We start from the raw sequence: 21,373 nt of genomic DNA, 5'->3' as shown, positions 1-21,373 counted from the left end.
CAAGATAAAGGCTTGAATTTCTCCTCCCTCTTAGCAGAGAAAATGTCAACTAAGATAAACAGCTTCATAGAATGGTGAAAAGCGCTTGGCAAAGAGGAGGCTCACAAGAACACACCACTGGATTGAAATGCCACTAGGACTGAGAACTGCTTGAGACCTCCATAGCCTGGGGTGATGTGAGGGTTCCCAGTGTGCCCTTCCTCTACATCTATACTGCTTCTTAGAACAATAAGGGAGCAAGTGCAAGCACTTTCCATCCCTATTGCTTAGCAGTGGGAACACAATGAGAAGAGCTCTGGATCATGCTAGCCAGTACTCTGAAAACATCCTCAGGTACGGTTAAGGAACTAAAGTGTGCCAGAGGCCACTCTTAACATGAAGCATAAAGAAAAAACCTCCATAAGATTTGGCTTCCTCCATATTATACTCCTTCAGAGTTACTCTTGAAGCCTTCGTAGCAAACATCCCCACAGGCCTTCCATGCTGTTCCCTCAGCATACACCCCATACACTTAACTTCATACTATGAAAAGACCTCTTGGATGGGCTGCAACACAGCCCTTGCATTTCAGACACGCTATGCTGAGAAGAAGGCTCACACCTAAAATGATGTTACATCTCCAAGCGAAAACCTAGACTAACACACTTGATGTGCACTGCACAGTTGATGCACGTAATATACCGCTTGGCCAAAGTGCCAGAGAACAGTGTCCAGGTCTTCCTAGCCGCATAGACATCTCTCTTGAAATCCAGAGGATCAAAGAGAAATTCTTTCAATACAAAGAGCTCCTCACTTTTAACTCTTCTTTGGATCTTCCCTGGCCCACCTCCATGATACAAAAGTACAATGCAAACAGTTCTCCCCCAAACAGTTCTCCCCCAAAATTTAGTAAATTAGGTTATTCAATTTCTGCAAAGGGCATTCTTGCTAGAGGATCCWGCTGACAGAAGGCCAACTTTCCCCTCTTGGGTAGGGAACTGCACATACAGAGTTAGATCTGGACCACACAAGTTTTGTGGTTAGCATTGCAGATACGCAAATAGCTGGGCTGGGCTAGTACAAAAGAAAGAACCTAATGGAACCTCATATATAGAGAAAACATTTCATTACTCAAACTAGGAAAGATTTCAACTCCCACTTCCTAATCTATTCCCCCTAGAAGTCATGGTGATATAAACAGCACAGACTCTGGTTTTAAGGTACATACACACATACAAAAAAAATCTGCTGAATAGTAGAGCTTTCTGGGGCTACAGCTATGCCCTGAATATATTGTCAGTCACAACAGCAAAGGACATACAGAAGATGGAGGAGCTTCAACTTGGACCATGCTCCCTCAAAATTTTTCAGAGCAAGACCCTCAGCACTAGAGGTGGAAACTCAGATGCAGACTCCATATGGATCTTAGARAATTGACATGGCTCTCAGAAGCAGTTATCCTACAGAGTTTAACTAGTGCAGTCTCTTCTCAATGTTCCAGTTTTACCTCTTTATATTTAGCAAGTAGCTACTTCCTTCCCATTGGGAGCCTGRCCTGCTTCTCTCCCTGTGTCTAGAAGGGCTGAACAGAACTGCTTTCTCAGTAGCAGCAAGCATAAAATGTGCCCCTGTTTTTGGCATCATTGAATAATTCTCTGTGAGAGGCCACTAGAGTTCTGCTCATTAGAGGAAGTTCAGAGGACATATTTATGTCTGTCAGGAATGAGCTTACTACAATCCCAGCAATCAGCTTGTTTCCGTAAGAAATGTTCCAGTGTTCACACTCACACTGCCCTACCAAAAGACAACTGTGTGCACTCTGGCTTCTTCTGTAGGCCTTTCATACAGGAAGTGCGAGCTTATTTTCAGAAAYAGAACTGCTTTCTTTTCAGTGCACTGTGTTTTAGCCCTGGTACCAAGCTGGTGATGCTTGTACAAATCCAATAGGGGTTACTCTGGAACCAGACTGAAGAATTTGGGTTATAGAATAAGCCCAAGTAAAATCTTATTTAAAGTGCTTAATTACTCAGTCAGTGCTGAAGAACTTTGCAGCAGTTCCTGCATCTGGTCCTCACTGGGACTAAATTCAAGAGTAGTACTGACCTCTTAAGAAAAAGCTACTGATGTTCACTTTTAATATCTCAGAATCCAAATTTCTATGATTTCCATGGCTGGTCTAGGATCAAACCACACATCTTGATCAGGACAGAGAGTCACCCAGAGGCCAACCTGGTACACTGAGAGCTTTTTTTCACTGAGTGGAGAGTCAAAGAAACTTGCCAACACACTCAATTTGATTGTGATAAAACACACAGAATGCTTCTGTCTCAAAGACAGTAGTCCTCACTGTCACTTTTTTTTCTGGTAAGAGTTTACGTTGCAGGAGGAAAGTATTTAATTGCCAGCTGCTCTCCATTTTTTAAATAGAAATCTAAACATTCATTTTTCATTTAATTCAARCTGTTGAGAATGTTTACATGATTAACCCAAGTATACTAAGCTTTTTTGAACTGTACAAGCTTACTGAGTGTCAAATAACAGTAACTGTCCCTTAGGTTGAACAACGCTATAGAACATGCAATGCTGAAATAACACACCATTTTACTTTGTCTACTTAAGCATAAGTGGAGTTGATCGATATTAGTATTTTATTAACATATTACCATATGTTTTCAAAAAAATGCTTTATGAAAACAGAAAAATTCTTTGAATTTAGTTTTATTAGAACTAATCATATTTTAAACTGTAAAAGTAATTGAATACTTACATATTTTTAAGGGCTTAAGTAGGCATTTGTAAACAACCTTATGCTTTGCCAGTTTGACAATGAAGGCATGATAGCAAAGCCATTCTGCTGCCTCATATGGAAATGCACCAGTTGCACCTTTGTTACCTAGAGGAATCCCTACAGATGGAACAGAAAGACGCTGTTATTGAAATGATGTGTATTCAGAAGTATGCATGTTCCCTCCCCACTTTCTGTAAACTCACTCCAAGACTTTTTTTTACTTAAAGTATACACATTCAACAAAGTCTTTAAGGACCAGGCAATTAAAAAAGAAAGCCTGAAACATTTTAATATTTTCAGGGAGTGGAGTTTAAGGGAAAAAGAAATAATAAAAATAAAAACCACACCACTAAGTGTGATCCTACTATCCACTCTGTATTTTTTATTCCGGTTCTTTATCTCAGCATAACATGATCTGACTAGACATTTATTTATTTTTTTTAAAAAAGGAGAATTTATGTTATTTCATTGCCATTAATATACTATACCTGCATTTTTGGCTTTCAGGATAGAATAGCAGCATGATGCAGTTTCAGAGATAATCCTTAGGAAGAAATAAGGATTGTTTCTAACTTGCTGGTTAAATGGAAGTTGGAGAACACATGCATGGAACCTGTTCATAAAAAGAACCTATTTAATCACAAGTCATCTGCAACTTAGAGTGAAAGTACAATTTCATACCTTAGGCACTACACAAAATTTAAAAGCATCAAACAGCCTCCAGCTATATGACACCTCTCCTAAATACATACTTACTGAGTCTCAGATGCATAGCAACTTTCTTTTTAAATCTCTTTTGAAGATACGCTCTTGGAAAGTTACAGTCCCTCACTGATTCCATGTCACAGACTACTAAACCAGAGATTATGCACATGAGAGAGAGTGCAATGGAAAGAAAGAAAACCTCTGCTCTTCAGGTGGGCAGACCTCCAAACGATCTGGTGTTCCACAGGCCAAGATTCCCACTCTTGTCTAACTGGAGACCAATTCTATGCAAATGATTTATATTATATTCTCCCCTATCTCTCTTTATTGACATATTTTAAAACTGTTGGCTATTGTTTGCTTCAGAATCTGGCATTACAACCCTCCTTATGATGAACATACTCAATTACAAAAACTGATTTTCATTCTAATTACTCAAAAATGTATATACGTACATAGTTTATTAATAGAGCAAAAATTGAATTTGAAGTGGTTACTTTAAAATATTAAAAGTATAAACATAATTACTGCACTGGATCATAAAACACTGATTGAATTAGTGGTTTGTCTGCTGCTAGCACAATGAATGGCTTTGTATGTGTATACTAACATAATAAAGATCTTTGGAAGAGTAAGAACGGTGTTATAAAAGCAAACGTATCACAGTGAGGAGGGAGGGAGAATCAGAAGTCACCCACAACACAAAGATTTTAAAAAAGAGTTTTGAAGGCATGRGATACAAATTGGGTGAATCCAGACCAAGGTGAATTTAAGAGCAGAACTAAAATTTCACTTCCTAACAAGTACATCACAGAACATAAATATGCATCATCTTAAATCTCCTACCATTTAAAAAAAATAGAAAAAAATAAAACCCCAAATCCCAAAACCTCCTAACAGATCATGATTTGAGTCACAAATGAGACAAAATAAGAAAAGACCTTTTTATTTTCTGGCATTTGGAAATAATTGATAAGCCTAAATAGGAAATGTTAGGAGTACAATAACCGCATGCCTATTATCTCATGTTGTTATCGCTCAGATTGTATGGAACTAAAAAGGGCTTATACAATAATCATCAGGTAATGACATCAAGCATCCATCAGAAAAAGTTTGAAAGAGTAGTTTTAGACCTGTAAGACTTGGTTTTATACTAATTTTTATTGATGGGGTCTTTCTACCCTACTTGGTACTCTAATCATACAAAGTTTTTGATGCACAGATATTAAAATATCTTCCCAATCTGCTTATCAGTTTTGATTCCCTGATCAAAACATTCATTTCAAGAAAATTCTCACAAAAAACATCCAGACTTTACTAGCTATGAAGCAAGTAAGAAGTTATCAGCAGTTAAGAAACTAACTTGGAGGAATGATACCTCAGTTAAAGCAAAGTAATCCAGGTCAAAGTTCYATATGATTTTAATAGATACAAAGTTCTAAATATACATTGGTTAATAAGTGATTAGCTTTCTGGTCATCATTCCAGAGCAAAAGACGCTGCTTTTCTTGAAGTCAGCTATAAATATCCAAAAATATTAAAAATATTAAAAATCCATTAATCAAAGTGTCACTTAAATATAAACAGCAATATAATGCTGTATCTTGAATTATACAATATTATGTAAGAATAGTCTCGAAACAAGAGTAATCTGACATTACAATTTACCACTGCACATATTTACGGCATACTGTTTGCAAATCCATAGCTCCTCCATGTGGACACAATAACTCGGAAACATTCAGAGTTACTATAAAAGACAGTGACCTACCTGTAAGCTTGAAGTAAAAATATCTTATAGATGTTAATGAAAACTGTTCTAAGGCTGTTGATCTAGAATAGAACAGAAAGAAAGCTATAGAATTATTTCACTGTCACCAGCACCAACCGCGCTTTGTTCAAGTCCAACAGCATAAGATGATCAAGAGATAAATTGCATTTTATGCTATACTTCAAAGATTTTTGTTATGTATATAAGTAACAATACTTTGAAAACTCGGTTCTGGAACGTGCTGATATCCCATATCTTAGTTGATGTCAGTATTTCCAAGATATGCTCGATCTTTTAAAATTAACTTTTATGTTAGAACTCAAAGTAGTTCTAATGCTCTTTATCACTAATCGTCATATTCCTAAACATCCTTTTATATATTCCCACCTGTAAATCAAGAAATAAACAATGGCATTTCAGTTTGAGGACTGTGATCAGTTTGCATTTCATGTTTTTCCCAGCTGTTCTACTTGAATTGAAGGAAAGACTTGATCTGATAGAAGTACCAGTATAACTGGAAAGAAAAAAAAAATAGTTAAACTCCATAGGCTACTAGACTAAGGTGAATTCTGTAAATTAATCTTTATTTAACTTCTGATGTTACAGAGATTACTTGCTAAATCTACGAGCCAGTAGCTAAAAGATGACTGCAACCAAATACAAATTAGAAACCTTCTAGACCTTGTAGTATTGAAACAATTAGCTACAGGAATGACTTCAGTACCTCAGGGCTGAATAATTCACCTCGTCAAAAACTTTAAACAAACTGTATGCTTTTCTAAAATATGTGGTCCAGCCAGACCATTATTACTAACTCCAGCAATGATCTGCTTATAGTCAGTAACCCACGCAACAGAGGAGCTTAGGCTGGAAATCACCTCAGTTCACCTTGGCCCAACAAACTTTGCACTGCAATTACTTAAGTCTAGCTTATCCAAAGCAAAGAGGCTCTTGTAACAAGCATTCCTGGGGTTCGGCAAGCGTCTTCTAGGCTAGTAACAGTAATCTCCTCATATACGTAAATTGTTTGTTTTATAAGCATAACAAGTGAAAATATATATTTAGCTGTTAATTTTAGTATGGAAAATCATGTTACGGAAATGTTTTTCATAAATTGTCCAAGCTTTTTATTTTTTAGAAAACTACTGAAGAATTTTGCCCTCCAGTGAGAGGAAACCTCTTCCTATTTCCTTCTTAAGCTGTTTATACTAAGCATGGTCAAAGTCACAGCGACATTCAGTTTAAACACTTCTTTGTTAACCTTTCAGAAATATTTAGGATTCCATGCAAGTGACCTATGAAACTCCAGCAGGATATGTTTTTCTGTCCTGAGATCACATTGCTCCAATTAGACTGTTCTGGGTACTTAACATCTCTTTACATTAGCAACACTGATTACTTCCCCCCCCCCMCACACACACACATTTCAGATGTGAAATGTAGCAGAGGGACCACCTCTGACACTGGCAGGATTACTAGCTCCCCTATTCTATACAAAATTAGTCTCAATCTGCATTTCATTTAATCATTGCTGCCTATGTTAAGGTATATAAAGTATATAATCACATTAATCATTCTGAGATTATGGTACTAGATTCAGTGATACAGTGTATAGCAGTGAAAGAAATTGGACTGAGGTGATCATAAAAGTTTCTCAGAAACCAGGTATTCATCACATGRTATGAGACTTCTAGTCACTAGCAACTCATGTCACATTTGATGAGGTTAATGGCATGTACATTCCCCTGGGATGGAACAAAGCTAAAGGCAGGTTGCATAGCAGAAGAAGATGTTTAGATTGCTGCCTAAGAGGCAGAATTGTAAAATTTATTTTGCAGTGAATTCAACTACATCATTCACAGGACAGCCTTGCACTTCTCACATAGTGCATCACATACTGTAAAGCTTATGCTGGAGTATACAACTCTATTTACCTGGAGTAATCGCAGTAAACCTCAAGTGTCTGTATATCTAATAATAAACCACACCATGGGATCAAACGACAATCTGGCAGCTGTTTAAATTTGGAACATCCTGGGATATCATCAACAGGAAAATTCACGACTGTCTTACTAGGGTTTATTAAAAAGCCATATTCAGGAATACCTGTTGCTAGAGTCCTAAAACAAATATAAACAGTTAGCCTAGCCCCCCTCCCCTRCCAACCCAAGAAACATATGATTTTACATAAATAAAGGACAGAAACCCAAGAATACAGGAAACTATGCCCAGCCCTTTAGGTAAATATACACAGCTAGAAATACCAAAAGCTGACAATATTGGAGATAAAATAAATAAATAAAAAACTTAAGCATATCCTAAGTGAGAAGAAAAGCTTTTACATATTAAGGCAAAAGGAGAAGTTAAACCATGAAACACTAGAGATTCAAGTTGCATAAATCACCTCACAGAAACCATTGAGGTCAAAAGTTTTTGTTTTGGAAAGCTGACTAAAACCGAGAGATTCCAGATAACAGGAGCCTCATTTATCTGGTGAAAAACCTGGAATTTTTTCCACAAGGTTTTTCCCGAGTATCTCTTCATTGACAGCATGCCTTTTAATCACCTACCACATGCTGAATCAGCAGTGTCATCTCTTGAACAAGCAGTAGATTTTCTTATTTGGTGATTTATTTATGTGCAGGTTTCAGGCTTTTAAAGGAAGAGAGGAAAGGGAGCCTCTTTTTTATTATAATGGAGTAATAGTCATAATGTTGCTTCCTGGAATAAATCCTACAAGACCCTCAATTCTGACACTACATTAGAAAAACTGCTACTATTCCATTGGCAGTAGATAATTTGTAGGACCTCTAAACAGATCTGAACAATTTGCAAAAAAGGGGTTACTTGTCCACCAGTTAGTGCAAAGTTGATATAGAGCATGAAGATGCTGGTAACTTCAAAGGACAAGTAGGAGAATATCTGCAATACTATCACAAATTACATTGTATTGAAAAGATGTTACAGAGACAGACATTTTGAGGTATCCTCAGTTTACTGATGTCCTCAGTGACTTAAGTCAAATGATTCATCAGCTCCAGAACCACAGATACAAACATCTTTAGATATTTGCCCTCAGTTTCTTAATGGGAGGAAATAAGATCTTCAGGAAACACTATCCCACTTTGACTCCCATGACCTCTCAGGGTCACAATAGCACTGCATCTTTCTGATTATGAAAAGCATGCTGCAGCTGACCACATTGCAGATGCTAAGATATTTTTCAAGACTTCGCTCACTGGATCCTTARAACTGCTCTTGGCATCAGCACAACCCTTATTCTTCTTGGATGCTGACTGTAACATACATTAATTTCCACAGTAGTAAGGAACCTCTTGGGGTACCCAATTTAAATAATAATAATAATAATAATAAAGCAACCCTGAAGCACTCTGAAAAATTACTCTTTGAAAAGTTCTGAGAGTTACATGCTACCATTTTACCAGTATCTTCAGATATTCACCCCAGAGTATTATTGCTAAGAATTTTCTGATCATTATTGGATCAGAGAAAAATTGCATTATTTCACCAGGAATGAAGGTTGCAGAATGTCTGCCCAATAAAAACATTTTAAGAACGTAACTAAAACATTTTGAAACTTTGAGGGAAAATGGTCATAAAAGACAACTGTCAGCTACTCTGGCTTAGAGTACATTAGTAATTGTTGCCATAAGCTCCATCAAGGTCAGCAGCTAGATCCCTACTTTAAATCTCAGCAATCCACCATCTCAGATGCAATGGATGGTTGGTTGCTTGTCAAGAACACAGCTGTTTGGATTCTGAGTTACAGGCTACTAGAGAGGACTCCAAAACCAGCCCTTGGTTATTAATCCATAGACCAAACATTCCTATATGCATAGGTGTGAAGGAGATCAAACAGAACACACTAAAAGGTGTTAATACTTATTACTTTAAAGATTGTGCATTTAATAGCATACCTCAGAAAAGTTCTTGCCTGCGTTAAGTGTGGTGTAATCAGCAAGAAATCATCAATTAGACGTATTAGGACTCTGGAATCAAGAAGAAACTTAAGATAAATTGCTTGATATATAATCCTTTCAAATCTTTGTTATTTCCCTGAGAGTGAGGACATTCCTAATAATGTATCTATTTGTTTTAATTTTCAAGAAGGTAGAGGCCAATATCACCTCAGACAGGTTTCATGAAGGAAAAAAAAAATAATCATAAAAAAGGAAGCAGAGGAGCTGGCTACATGAAGCAATACAGGAACTTACAGCACACAAGCTACTCCACAGTAGCTTTTTAGAGGCAGGATTTTACACTTGAGAATTTGTAGTATCTTTGTTCACAAGGAAAGCATAGGTGATATAGCACCAGATACACATGCAGATACCAGACACTTGATGTACTATAACTCTGTATCTTGGATTATCATGAAGCAGCTTATTTGTGAAGCTGTAACTTGAACATAAAACACTCAGGCTGAAGTCCACTATTGTAAAGGCTAGAATTTCCTTTTTCCATAGAAAAAATGCCTACTAAAGTTTACCTATATCTGTGTGAGAAGTCTTGCCTAATAGATCATCCAGACCAACCTTCCCTTCCAAAYAGGACTATACCTTCCCTATCACCAAATCAGCTGCACCTTTGTTCAGTCAAATCAACAGCTGCTTAGGAGTCCAAATGGTTGACTTAAGAGGCCAAATGAAAATGCCAAAAATCACAGAACATACACCTAAGTGACATCCTAAAATCTGCTCTAAACTCCTACAAAAACAGCTGTTACACAAAAAAYGTATTCTTCTGAATCATAATTTTGCCATTTCAGGATGTATAAAAAAAAMCATTCCTTGAAAGAAGTGGATGGCTATTTAGACCTGCATCATCACAGTTCCTGCAACTGAGCTTTAAAATGGAAGTTTTCTTGGGGAATTCCAGCTGGAAATCTCTAGTATCTTTACCAGAGCCCGTATCATGGAACAAATAGTTTGGACACCCACATTCTCCATAGGATATGCTTGGCTCACTCTTTCAAGAAGCTGATTTATATAGCAAGATAACAACCTATGATCCATCAACTCTTGCAACACTTGGTAGGATAACTTTTACTGTAACTCATACTGTAATTTACAGGGACTAGTAAGAACCCAAGAGATCCAAAAAAGAGGGGAAAATCCCTCCAAAACAGCCTAACATTAAAAGATGCATTTAATAGCATTCTAAGGCCTATGAGAATTATACTGTTTGTGTAGAAGGAGGGTATCTAGAATTGTGATTCTCATTATCCAGTGAGCTTCTGAGGATGAGACACTAGATGGATGAGTGCCCCTACACATTTAGTTTCTCTTATCTTTCTTAGGAGAGAATTCACAGTAATGGAGGGAGATACGTGAGCAGGGACAAACTGCAAGAGTCTTATTGATGTCTGCTTATGCCTAAAGATCCTAATCTGGGATTCAAGCGAGGACCAATTCATGTGGAGGCAAAAAGGGAACTCAAATTCTATGTCTAATGAAAAAGTAGAGCTTTCACCAGGCTAGCTTTCTGCAGAACTCCTAAGAAACAAGCACAAACAGGGCCCAAAGTCTTTGAAGTTGTACCAAGAAGCATGCAGGGCTTCTAATAAAAAGCAGTGTGCCTTGTAAAGAAATACACAACAAATATGTGACCTTGATAAAAGTGTTAAGATTTGCAGATGATGAAGTAGAAGGCCCTGAGGCAGGAGCCTGGAGTTTTAGGAAGCCTATAATGAACATCCTGTCTTGGCTGAGGACGAAGGATCACAGTGTTGGTGTCAGAACCATAAATGCGTTAGGTGTTCAAGATATTGTCAGACATGTTACAGCATCACTAAACACTATGCTCTTGATTAAAAACCTGGAAGTCTAAGCTTGTTAACTTTCTAAGGAAAAACAGCCCAATTAAAACCTAGAGGTATATATTATTGAAGCATCCCCCCACATATCTAGAAAAGCTCCCTCTCAGCATTTTTCTTCCCAATCTTATGGCAACTAAGGAAATTCCCCCCATAGTAATGATTATAGCAACACTGAAGCTTCAGAGGTCTAATCAACACTCCTAATGGAGAGTTGTAAATCCTTAAAATTCAAAATTAAAGTTAGGAAAAAAAAAACATATACTTTGAAACTAATTTGAGATTCCCGCATTCTGCCATAAAGCAAGGATGATGAAGACAATCAAGACAATATCATACATGACTGTTTTACCAGTGATCTGAAGTGGTGATTGCCACATTAACAGAGCTAGATTAATGAAATAAAATGAAGTTTTGTTTAATTGTTGCACAAGTTCTACAACAATTAGACACACATTTTTATTTTCACAGGAACTGAAGAATGTGAAAATATTCTGTAGAACTTTGGCCTTGGTGTACAGCAAGACTGAAACCCAAAATACAGGATTGAGCATTCAACTATTTAAATGTCAAAGAAATGCTGTATAGGGTTAAAGCATGCTTTGACTGTTACATTCTACTTCTTGCAAATTTAAGTTTTTGTCCCAAATCAGCAATCCTTTATTACCTTCAGTTGCAGCTAACATTAAGGGAGAACACTGAATTTTGAAAAACCTGGAAAAAGATGAACCTTCCATATCACAAAAAAAGTGTTCACAGGTTGTTCTTTTGTGTTGATGTTTATAAACAGATCTAGCAGCATTCTGAAAAACAGTATGCAAAATATAACAGAGCGCATGAAAATAAAACATCTAAATCACCCTACCCATCCTGCTGTATGCCACAGAGCAATTTGTTTTCCATGTCTCCATAACATAAACTGCAAAGCAAGGTTGACAAAATGGAGCCTTGTGGAATTCCACAGCACTGTAAGTAATACCTAGTAAAGAACAAAAATAAACAACCCTCACCAAAAATCAAAACAGGCAATAAGAAAATTCCAATAGCCATTAAACATTTACTTAATCTTTTTTTAAGCATAACATGTTTGTTTCAGTAAGAAATATGCTTAGAAACCTGCTAATTAACCTTGACTTAAWTATGTTTTTGCTTTCCTGTACATTTTCCTATTAACAAACTCCAGTAAAAAACTATCATTAAATGAAACAATCTTATAACCGATCTCAAATCCAATTCCTTTCTTTCTTCATAGAGGGGTTACAAAACTCAGGTGACATGTGGCTCTGTAATTCCTTACGTCTCACCTTAGTTTTTTTTTTTTTTTAAAAAAAAAAAGCTTTGTAGAAGAAACATGCAATACAAAGGAAAAATCTTTGCAACTACAATGTTGATTATTATCTAAGAGGCTCTAAGAAAGTGTTCACTAAAAAATCCATAGGGTGAAGCTCATACTGTACATCTACATCAGGAATTTAACTCAGGCAGGTTTTGAAGTGAAATAGTTTTAACTTTTCTCAGAAATTGCAGACTTTCACATTAAATTCAAATATAAATATTAACCATTATCATATCCTGCTTATTTTTCTGAAAAAGTTCTTTCAGTTTCGCAAATAAGAGTAAAGTTGTTTAACTATATGAAATTTAAAGTGGGCTGTTTGAAGTATTTATTCTCTATTTCTAGTAGTATAGCATTATCTGGCCAAGGGAAACATCTTCCTGTTTATTTTTTTCCACAAATAAATATTACTATTCATTTAGGGAAATCCCTGACAGCTTAGTCTAATGAAGCATGTGATCTGGTTTTATACATCTCAGCTATTTTTTGCRTGCTTTACTGTGAATCACAATTTAACTGCTCAGGCATGAAAATAACTTACTTCTAATGAGGAAAAAACCACTAGCATACTGTGAAATGTTAACTCTTGGCACTTGCTATTTATTACTAGTATTTATACTCAAAGTCCCCAAGAAGTTCACTGAAGTTGCCAATCATCATCTTGCAAAAGTGTASACCTTGATTTGTTTCCCATAGCTGCACAGAATTCATACAGACATAGCCAGAGTGACATTCCTCAGTATCTCTTTCATCTTATGAGTTGTATAAAGCCACTGAGTCCACACATACTAATATATCACGTCTAGGCATGCTACTAGAGTTCCCAATTATCTCATGGATTTTTCTATGCCAGTAGCAACAGAGCGAGAATGCTTCACAAAACATATGTGAACTATTTTCACAATACTCCATCAAAGAGGAGATGCTGTATTACAATGTCCATTTTATTATTACCGGTTTAGTGAAATTAAAAAGACCAAAGTTACAGAAAACCGTGGACACCAAGACCACAGACTACATTCTAGAAGTGGTCTTATCAATGTTTTGAGTCATCTGCAAATTTTTCTAGCTGTAATATTACTTYTTCCAGACTTTTGATCAAGCTGGGATTATTTATGATGATTTTTGAAAAACGTCACTTAAGAGTATTTATTTACTAAATCAATTTTCAGTATTCCCCCCTCCCAAAGACCAAGCAGAAAAGAAGAGTTAGTTTTGTACTACACTGAAGTGACACATAAGGCTTTTGCACAACTGCCTGAATGTTATCTTACTCTGGTCACTACAGTGAATCTCCACACTTTTAGGTATCTTTCTTCCAAACTACATCCTCAGTTTTAAATATAACTAATAGCATCCARGTGAGAAACAGAAAATTTATGAAATTTGATTCCAAATGATTCATGCTTTTATAAAACTGAAACTAAATAAAATTATAAACAAATTTCAAATTAACATGAGGGAAAATCTTTGAAAGACAGCTAACAAGTTTCCTAAGCCAAAGTATTCTGCTTAAATGCAGCAAAAAACATTATATATACAGAAACTAGTTTCTTTTTCCTTTTTTCCTTTTTTTTTTTTTTTTTTACCTGCGCCCAATCTCCAGGATGTTGTTATGTAACATTTGCAGAAAAAAAGTAAACAGACTGGAACTTGTCTCATTAAAAGATAAGCTCTAAAAACAGGACAAAACAAAACAAGGTTTGTACTTTAACAAATGTACTGAAACTGAAAATTTGCTATAAACTGAAAGATACACAGAAACTTTTCTGGAAAGTAAAGATGTGTAATATTTCAAACCTCTAGTGAGGGAACAAAGACTTAAAATCAAGAACTGAATATACACACTAAAAAGCTTCTCACACTCAACAAATACAGAATGATGGAGAGGTTGGAGAGACTGGATTGTAACACATATAAATTATAAAGGATAGATTGGATTATCACAACTTACACCTCCTCCTTTTGTTCACTTTCTACTTTATAGGACAGTTTTTGCATCTGTCATGTTCTTTGTAATTCCCAAGTATAAAAGATACTCACCCATCAGTTCTGCCACAAAAACACATTCCACATCCTTACCCCATACTATCAGTGATTGCCTGTGTGACTCTCTACTCAATATTTATGAACAATATTTGTGATAAAATCTCATTTAAGAGTAGTTTAAATCCCTTACCAATGACATGTTTTAAATGACRATCATTCTAAAAATTAAAAATATAGTGAAACAGAATGCTGCTGTTCATATAATACCTAGCCTAATCATCTAAATTAGATGTCCAATGGAAAAGAAAAAAAAGAACAAAAATCTGCATACGCAGTATCAGCTGGTTTTAACTTTCATCCACATACTCAATAGGGTCTCTGCACTTTGCAGAATCCTGGAATTGTGCATCATCCCTTCTTTATCTTCTATTCTTTTGTCCATAGATATACAAGATCATCTTCTTGTATGATAGAAGTAAAAGTTATCCTACTTCCACTTGCAAGTGAATGAAGAAAAAAAAAAAGAAAAAAAAATAATAGTAGTACACTATGAGAAGATATCTGAGAATTTCTGTTCATCTGTGGCTCAGCAAGCTTATAGGTTGGTATGCACGGATTACCACGATGCCAAGCAGTAAGACATATTAAGGAACTGACTGGGTATATCATCTACTTTCATACCTTTCTCTATCATGCTTCCTGTATAAGGAAGTCTTGAGAACAATCGTTTGGAATGAATACAGTTCTCTGAAGCACAAGAATTCGAACAAAGGATGCTTGCTTCTTCTAACAAAAGGTGCTGTTTGGGGATTTTAAAAAAGAATCAGTTTTAGTCATACTTTAATTTAGACAGTGGGCAATCTCTTTAGAGCACAGCACAAGAGCTAATGATGTTTTGTATTGCATTTTAACTCTTCTAAAGAAGAGTTTATTCTTACCAACCTTGGCAGGTAATCATTAAAATAATCTGATTTTTTAAAAGCAATTTTTATATTCAGTGCAGTTTGCTATTCAAGATGCCTTATTTCCTTAGTTACTTAGCTTAGAATACATTTTTTTACATTCTTACTTCTTTGCATTTGGAGATAACATGCATTCCTTACTATGCGGTTAACTTCTCACTTGAGAACTGTTGCAACACATAATAAAATTCATTAGTAAATATTCAAAAAGAAATACTGGCTCAAGTGAAAGTCAGACACTAGAGGGAAAATCTAGAAAAAGTTTAGAAGGATATTTTCACAAAAATCTTTCCTGGGGTACTCATTTCATTGAACATTAAAAAAGTCTGCTACAAACACCAAAGAAGAGACAATAAAAATCTTATTACAGAAGGTGTTGGTTAACACCCAGACAGAAGTGCTATCACCTTATAATTATGCATATTCATTAAAAAATGAAACCCCAATCCTCCTCTACTTCCTATGTAGCTTTCTTTTTCAACTGAAAAGAAGTCTCCTAATATTTACCTGTTCAACTATTATTGCATTTTGCAATGAGTCACTCTCCTGAAGTTGAGACACAAACTGTTTCATGTCTGGCATAAAGTCCTTGAAAGTAGAAACCTGTATAGTAAGTGTAAAGAAATAAATGACAAAAGCAATAGAAAATTCAGTACTAGACTTTTTTATTCAGAGAARGTCAAAGGGTCAGGTTTTCTTTTATTTTAATCCAAAAAAATTTACTAAAGTGAAAATTGTCCCTCATGTATTTGTGTCCACAGTATACTTATGACTAATTTTTGTTCTTGCTAACACTGCAGAGGAAAAAGTAGCTTTGTCCCCCTCCAGAAAACAGCTGAAGTCTTAAAGTAATTACCAAATTCAAACTGAGATTAAAAAAACAAACAAAAACAAAAAACCACCCACCATCCTATAAACAAATATATTCTCTGAATAGAAAAATATCACCATCAAGGAGGAGAAATGAGCAAATCATACATGTATCTTATAGAACTTCCTGGCTTTTCCACTTGCAGTAATCTTAATCATTGCATATCGTCGTATGCAGTAGATGGTTCTTTTCTCAGGTTTTAAGATCTGTGAAATCACTTCCACAAGTTTATTGTGAGGAATTGTATCATAAGCCCTGGACACATCGGTCTGAAATAGAAGAAACATCAGTATTATTGTAAACACTCTTGTACTAYGAAAACAAAGCTGAAAGGTAAATTATTGCATCATCTGGTCCAATTTGGTACAAAATAGAAAGATTCATTGCTCACCTGCACAAAAGCTATTTCCTCACTCAATGARCAGTTTTCTCTTGCAAGTAGTGATCTCCAAACTATCAGTTTTAGCATAGTTTTTATTATTGAGGGTACAGCAATCTCCACTGCCATCTGTGCTTTATAGCACCTATTCTCATGATTAAGTACTAATGAATACTAGTAAACATCAAAGTAGTATACTGAAAGCTGCACAAGCAACTTTTAATCTAACGTATAAGTTTCAATCATTTAACTGAAGTTTATTGCTATTGTTTTTTGTATGTTTGGCTGACTCTTTAAGAAACTTCCTCTTAGGATGATGGACTTCATCTTAGGATGATGAAGATGAAATCCATTTTTTTCCAAAGCTGTAAAAGATGTTTTACTTTTCTTTTACTCTTCTGATTGTAAAGCTGTTGCTTCTTCAGATGGTTTTGAATTACAAGAACTGTGTAAATGACAGGATTCTTTGGCTTGAAAGATAATGAGACAATCACTGAAAGTAACTGCAGGCAGGGCATAAACTGATAGACAAAGCATAGGAGGGGAGCCCCACAACACAGACTTATGAACTGAGCTAATACACTAGAAGTTGCCTACTAGACCTAACTGAAAAATAAGCCTCAAGAAGAAATTTCTTTAACTGTGGGTTGTAACAAGCACTCAAGTTTTTCAAGTGGGAGAAGAAACTTGTTGAATAGATAAAGATATATTAGAGTTCAGGTGTTCTATTTTCAACAGAAAAAGACAGTATGGAGCTAGAAGCCACCTATTTATCAAAAGATGCTGTATTTATCCAAATTCACATCAGGTTTTTCATGTTTTTTCTTCAGGAAAATTGTCCCTCCCACCTCAATTTACATTTTTTGTCCCATCCTTATACCAAAGTAAATGTAATTGCAAAAATCAAGTGCATGAGCAGAAGCAATAGCTACCACATGAGAGAACAAAGGAGAGAAATCTAATGAAGTGGAGTACAACTGCAGAAAAAGTCAGAATTCCACTATTAGGTATGCACTACAGCTGGTTTTGGAAAAAAAATAACGCATTTAGCTCATAGCTATAAAGATATCCTCACAAGTTTATCTGAGGAATTAGTCTGAACATAGGGAATTAAAAAAAAAAAAAGAAAGAAAAAAGGAAGTAAACATACCTTGACATAATAGAAATGAGGAATTTCATCACCTGATTCGAGAACCTTAGTGACAAACTTCTTCCATATCTTGAAGATATCATCTTTCCCAAACACTGACGAGCCCAGGAAACTGGCGTTTATAGTCCGCTCGTAATTTAACACGCTAAATAGATTTTTCAGTTGAGTATTGTAGTGATGAACCTAAAGAGACCAAGCACAACCCTCAAAGTATGTTGAAAAATATTAAGTTCTGCACAATACAGAGATTTTACAATTGGGTGAAATATGAAAGCCAGTTTATATATATACACTGTATTTTTGGTCAATTATAGCTTTCAGAAAGTGTGAGTATAGCTTCAATGACTACACGGAAGATGACAAAAAGTGTCAGAGATTTTTTTGTATATTTAAATCCCAGATAAAATTTTTTCTGTGCTTAAATCTCTGAAATCAAGGAGTGATAGTTAAGGACATTAATAGATGGACTTCAGSAAATAAAACTGTTACCAATTACAAAGTAACTTTTCTTAGGATAAAACCACATGTCATCAGCTGAGCCTCTGGATCACAGGTAGGTATTTTTGCAAAGATTTAACTCTCTCAGCTACAGTGATAGTAAAGTACAGCAGAAGTGAAATCTTGCAGCTTAATTAACTAGATGTTCCTCTGTCAACACCTTAAGAAAAAAAGCTGCCAGATGTAGCTAGAAAAGAATGATGAAAGGGCAAACTTGAGATATATGTCAATCAGTTCAGAATTTTGATGAACTCCTCCAAAACACATAAATGGAAAATAAAAGATTCCTCTTACTCTCAATGGCAGTACTGTGATCATGACATGGATGAACCGAAATTGCAAACTTTGGAAGCATACTAGTTCATCTGTGGATATTTATTTTTGCACTTAAATCATTACAGCTTTCAGTGAAAAGCTGGCAAAACTCAAATGTATCAAAAACTTTAGAGTATCACTGCCTGTAAAACAACATGATCCAACTTCACAAGGTAAGAAATTCTGTTAATTGATTGGCTGATTTGGCCAAGTGTTTTTGATCACTGAGCCAGCCCAAAAGGAAAAGATGTAACTCACCAAGATAAAAAGAAGTAGCAAGATCAAAGTAATAGTCAGTAGAAAATTTTCTTCTTTCCTTCTTAAATATCCCAGGATGGTTCCTTTGATATCAAATTATTTCTTTTCACGAAAGCTGATAGCCATAAGGATGTTAGCAGGTGAAGTCAATAAAAGCATGGCAATTGAGGCTTCAGAGCTCAAAGACTGGTTTGCGCTAAGCCAAAAAGAGAGACCTGAATGTGCAGTACTCACAATGGCTCCTTGTTTCAATAGTAGAAGGAATTCCCTCCAGCTTCTTACAAGCTCCTCAGAACAGATCTAATCCAAAGAGCTAAGAACATCCTTGAAAAATTTAAAGATCTGCTGAAATCTTTGCAGAGTGTATTTAAAAAAAAGAAATCTAYAATGCACAAACAAATCCTACTTTTTAAAAACCCCTTTCCTCACAGTGCTTTTGACTTTACACTGGGAAAAAAAAAGGGGGAAGAGGGGGAATAATACTGGTTCAAATGAAAAGATAGGAAAGATGTCAAACAAACAGATCTTTAGAACACAACAAAACCTGCATTGATTTGGAGATAAACTCACAGAACTGGATTTATTCCACCACTTTTTTGGAACAAAGCCTGAGTTGCCCATGAATCAATTAATTAGCTGGATTTGGGGAAGATTTCTCTCTGCCATTCATCTGAAYACATTCCACTGTAGAGCTACAGAAGCTGGCCCCCAAATTCCAGATTGGTTTCCAAATTCCAAAATTTGATGTGTTGTCAGACACAGACAGAACATGAAGATGGCTTTCCTCCTATTATTTAAATGCTAAGAGGAAACCAGAGAGGAGAGAAACTAGATGGCTCAGGATGAAAAACTGGAACAAGCTGGACAACAAAAGGTGATGGCAGAAACAAGCCAAGTAGGCACACTTCCATAATAAAGTGATTATTTTGCATGATACACTTTCCTCTCTCATTCTACTATCTGAGAAGAGATGTAACACTGCCACCTTGTCCTTCATGGAATTTATGAAAATCATTAGCTATGTTTTGTAATGCTCTCCTAGAATAGATGGATGAGATCTTTTCATAAATAACTGAAGACTTCGCTGTCCTCAGTTGCTCATCAGCACTAYTGAAAAGGAGCCCACTGCTCCTGCCTTTAGGTATGCAGATATTCCCCTCTCAGTTCCCATGCAGCAGGTTAGCTGAAATCACTAACATTGCTGACTTTGAACCTCCTCCACCTTCTTCAGCACATTCATGCTTTGTGCCAGATCTATTACAGGAGCAAATACACCTTTAAAGCACTGCAGCTGTTTCCAAAATGACTGTGTGCATACTTCCAAATTCAACAGCACAACAACCATGGAAAGACTACAAAGAAAGTATCACTTCAGAGCAGTTCTTGGATGATGTCTGGTAAATAGGGCCTGGGATCACAACGCAGTCTTAAGAAAAAAAACAATTAATATACTCATGGAAATACTGGAATTTGGTTCCTACTATGTCTTGTGGTTAACTGGCCTTTTAAATTGATTATTCTGTGCACTGTGTGGTTCTGTCTGTTCCCACACTACATTAATTACCAGCTTCCTTCCTGTCTCTACTGTATTTGACCCAGCTTCCTTGTCCTTTCTAGACCTTCTCCTATAAGGCACCCAACTCACCATTGCTTGGCTTGCTGACAGGGATAGACACCCTGGGTTGACCTGGCAAAACAGCCAACTAGCTGACCAAGCATTCATGTAAATCCCAACGGGCAAGATTCATCTGCCCCTCATCCTCTGGTGAACCAAACAAATCCAGCGCATTAATAAGGAATACTGAGTACTTAAGACTTCTGAGGTTTCCATCCTTCTATCCCCATGGATGACCATGTCAACCACACTCCGACAATGTTAGCAAGGCAAAGGGAAGGAGATGGAAATGGTAGAGGAAGAAAACAGGACTGTGCCATAATGTTAAACATATAAAGATGGGCTTGCAAACAAGACTATGTGATTCCATAACCAGAGGCTAACGATAATTAAGCATAGAGAAGGAAGAAACTAAGCTAAGTCACAAGRGCCTGTTCATTCTGATTTGAAGATTCCAGTTCATCACTTTAACCTGTACTACATAACACATATATAAAAAAAAATCCTCATATTAGCTGCCCAAATCAAACCCATAAAATAAAGAAAATAAAAACCTTCTTTTCTCTGCTTTCCTTGCTGAATGCTCTTGCTTCAACAACACCGCTCACTTTTACTATGGGTCTTAATCCATTTGGTTTCGGAATGAACCGGAGCTTTGATGCCATAGAAACATTTTTTTTTTGATGGATAGCTTCAATCTCCTCTGAAGATAAAGCACGCAGATGTACTTTGGCAAAATGGTTTCTAAAATAAATACACAGATAAATACATAGATAGTAAACAATAGAAAAAGAAGCAGGTTACAAATATTTCATTTCTTTATCATAACTGGAGCCAAATATTTTACTAAGATAATTACAAATGCTATTGCAGAAATTGACATCATATTAATATCCAATCCAAGGTACCAAATGGAAATCT

The 21,373-nt window shown here is 36.0% G+C and overlaps 1 protein-coding gene across 5 annotated transcripts in view; it reads right to left on the bottom strand.

Annotated features, from left to right (window-relative positions):
• The window catches only part of TERT (telomerase reverse transcriptase), a 34,724-nt gene that overhangs the window by 2,591 nt on the left and 10,760 nt on the right, over window positions 1-21,373 (bottom strand). For 2 of the 5 annotated variants that reach the window (XM_085318716.1, XM_085318717.1), the window contains exons 4-15: window positions 21,007-21,196; window positions 17,767-17,949; window positions 16,345-16,506; window positions 15,874-15,969; window positions 14,005-14,090; window positions 11,945-12,058; window positions 9,182-9,253; window positions 7,178-7,363; window positions 5,631-5,757; window positions 5,244-5,305; window positions 3,256-3,380; window positions 2,747-2,884 (exon numbers count right to left, since the gene is read on the bottom strand). In XM_085318716.1, the coding sequence (XP_085174842.1) occupies window positions 2,747-2,884; window positions 3,256-3,380; window positions 5,244-5,305; window positions 5,631-5,757; window positions 7,178-7,363; window positions 9,182-9,253; window positions 11,945-12,058; window positions 14,005-14,090; window positions 15,874-15,969; window positions 16,345-16,506; window positions 17,767-17,949; window positions 21,007-21,196 (1,541 nt within the window). Of the gene's footprint in view, window positions 1-2,746; window positions 2,885-3,255; window positions 3,381-5,243; window positions 5,306-5,630; window positions 5,758-7,177; window positions 7,364-7,448; window positions 7,896-9,181; window positions 9,254-11,944; window positions 12,059-14,004; window positions 14,091-15,085; window positions 15,204-15,873; window positions 15,970-16,344; window positions 16,507-17,766; window positions 17,950-21,006; window positions 21,197-21,373 lie in introns of those variants that run through there. The other 3 variants (XM_085318715.1, XM_085318718.1, XM_085318719.1) reach the window with 3 other exon arrangements.

Source organism: Rhea americana, unplaced genomic scaffold (genome assembly GCF_003343005.1).
Source record: "Rhea americana isolate MKP2758 unplaced genomic scaffold, rheAme1 scaffold_55, whole genome shotgun sequence".
NCBI lineage: Eukaryota > Metazoa > Chordata > Aves > Rheiformes > Rheidae > Rhea > Rhea americana.
The sequence above is the reverse complement of the archived record's forward strand: the minus strand, read 5'-3'. Positions and strand labels throughout refer to the sequence as shown.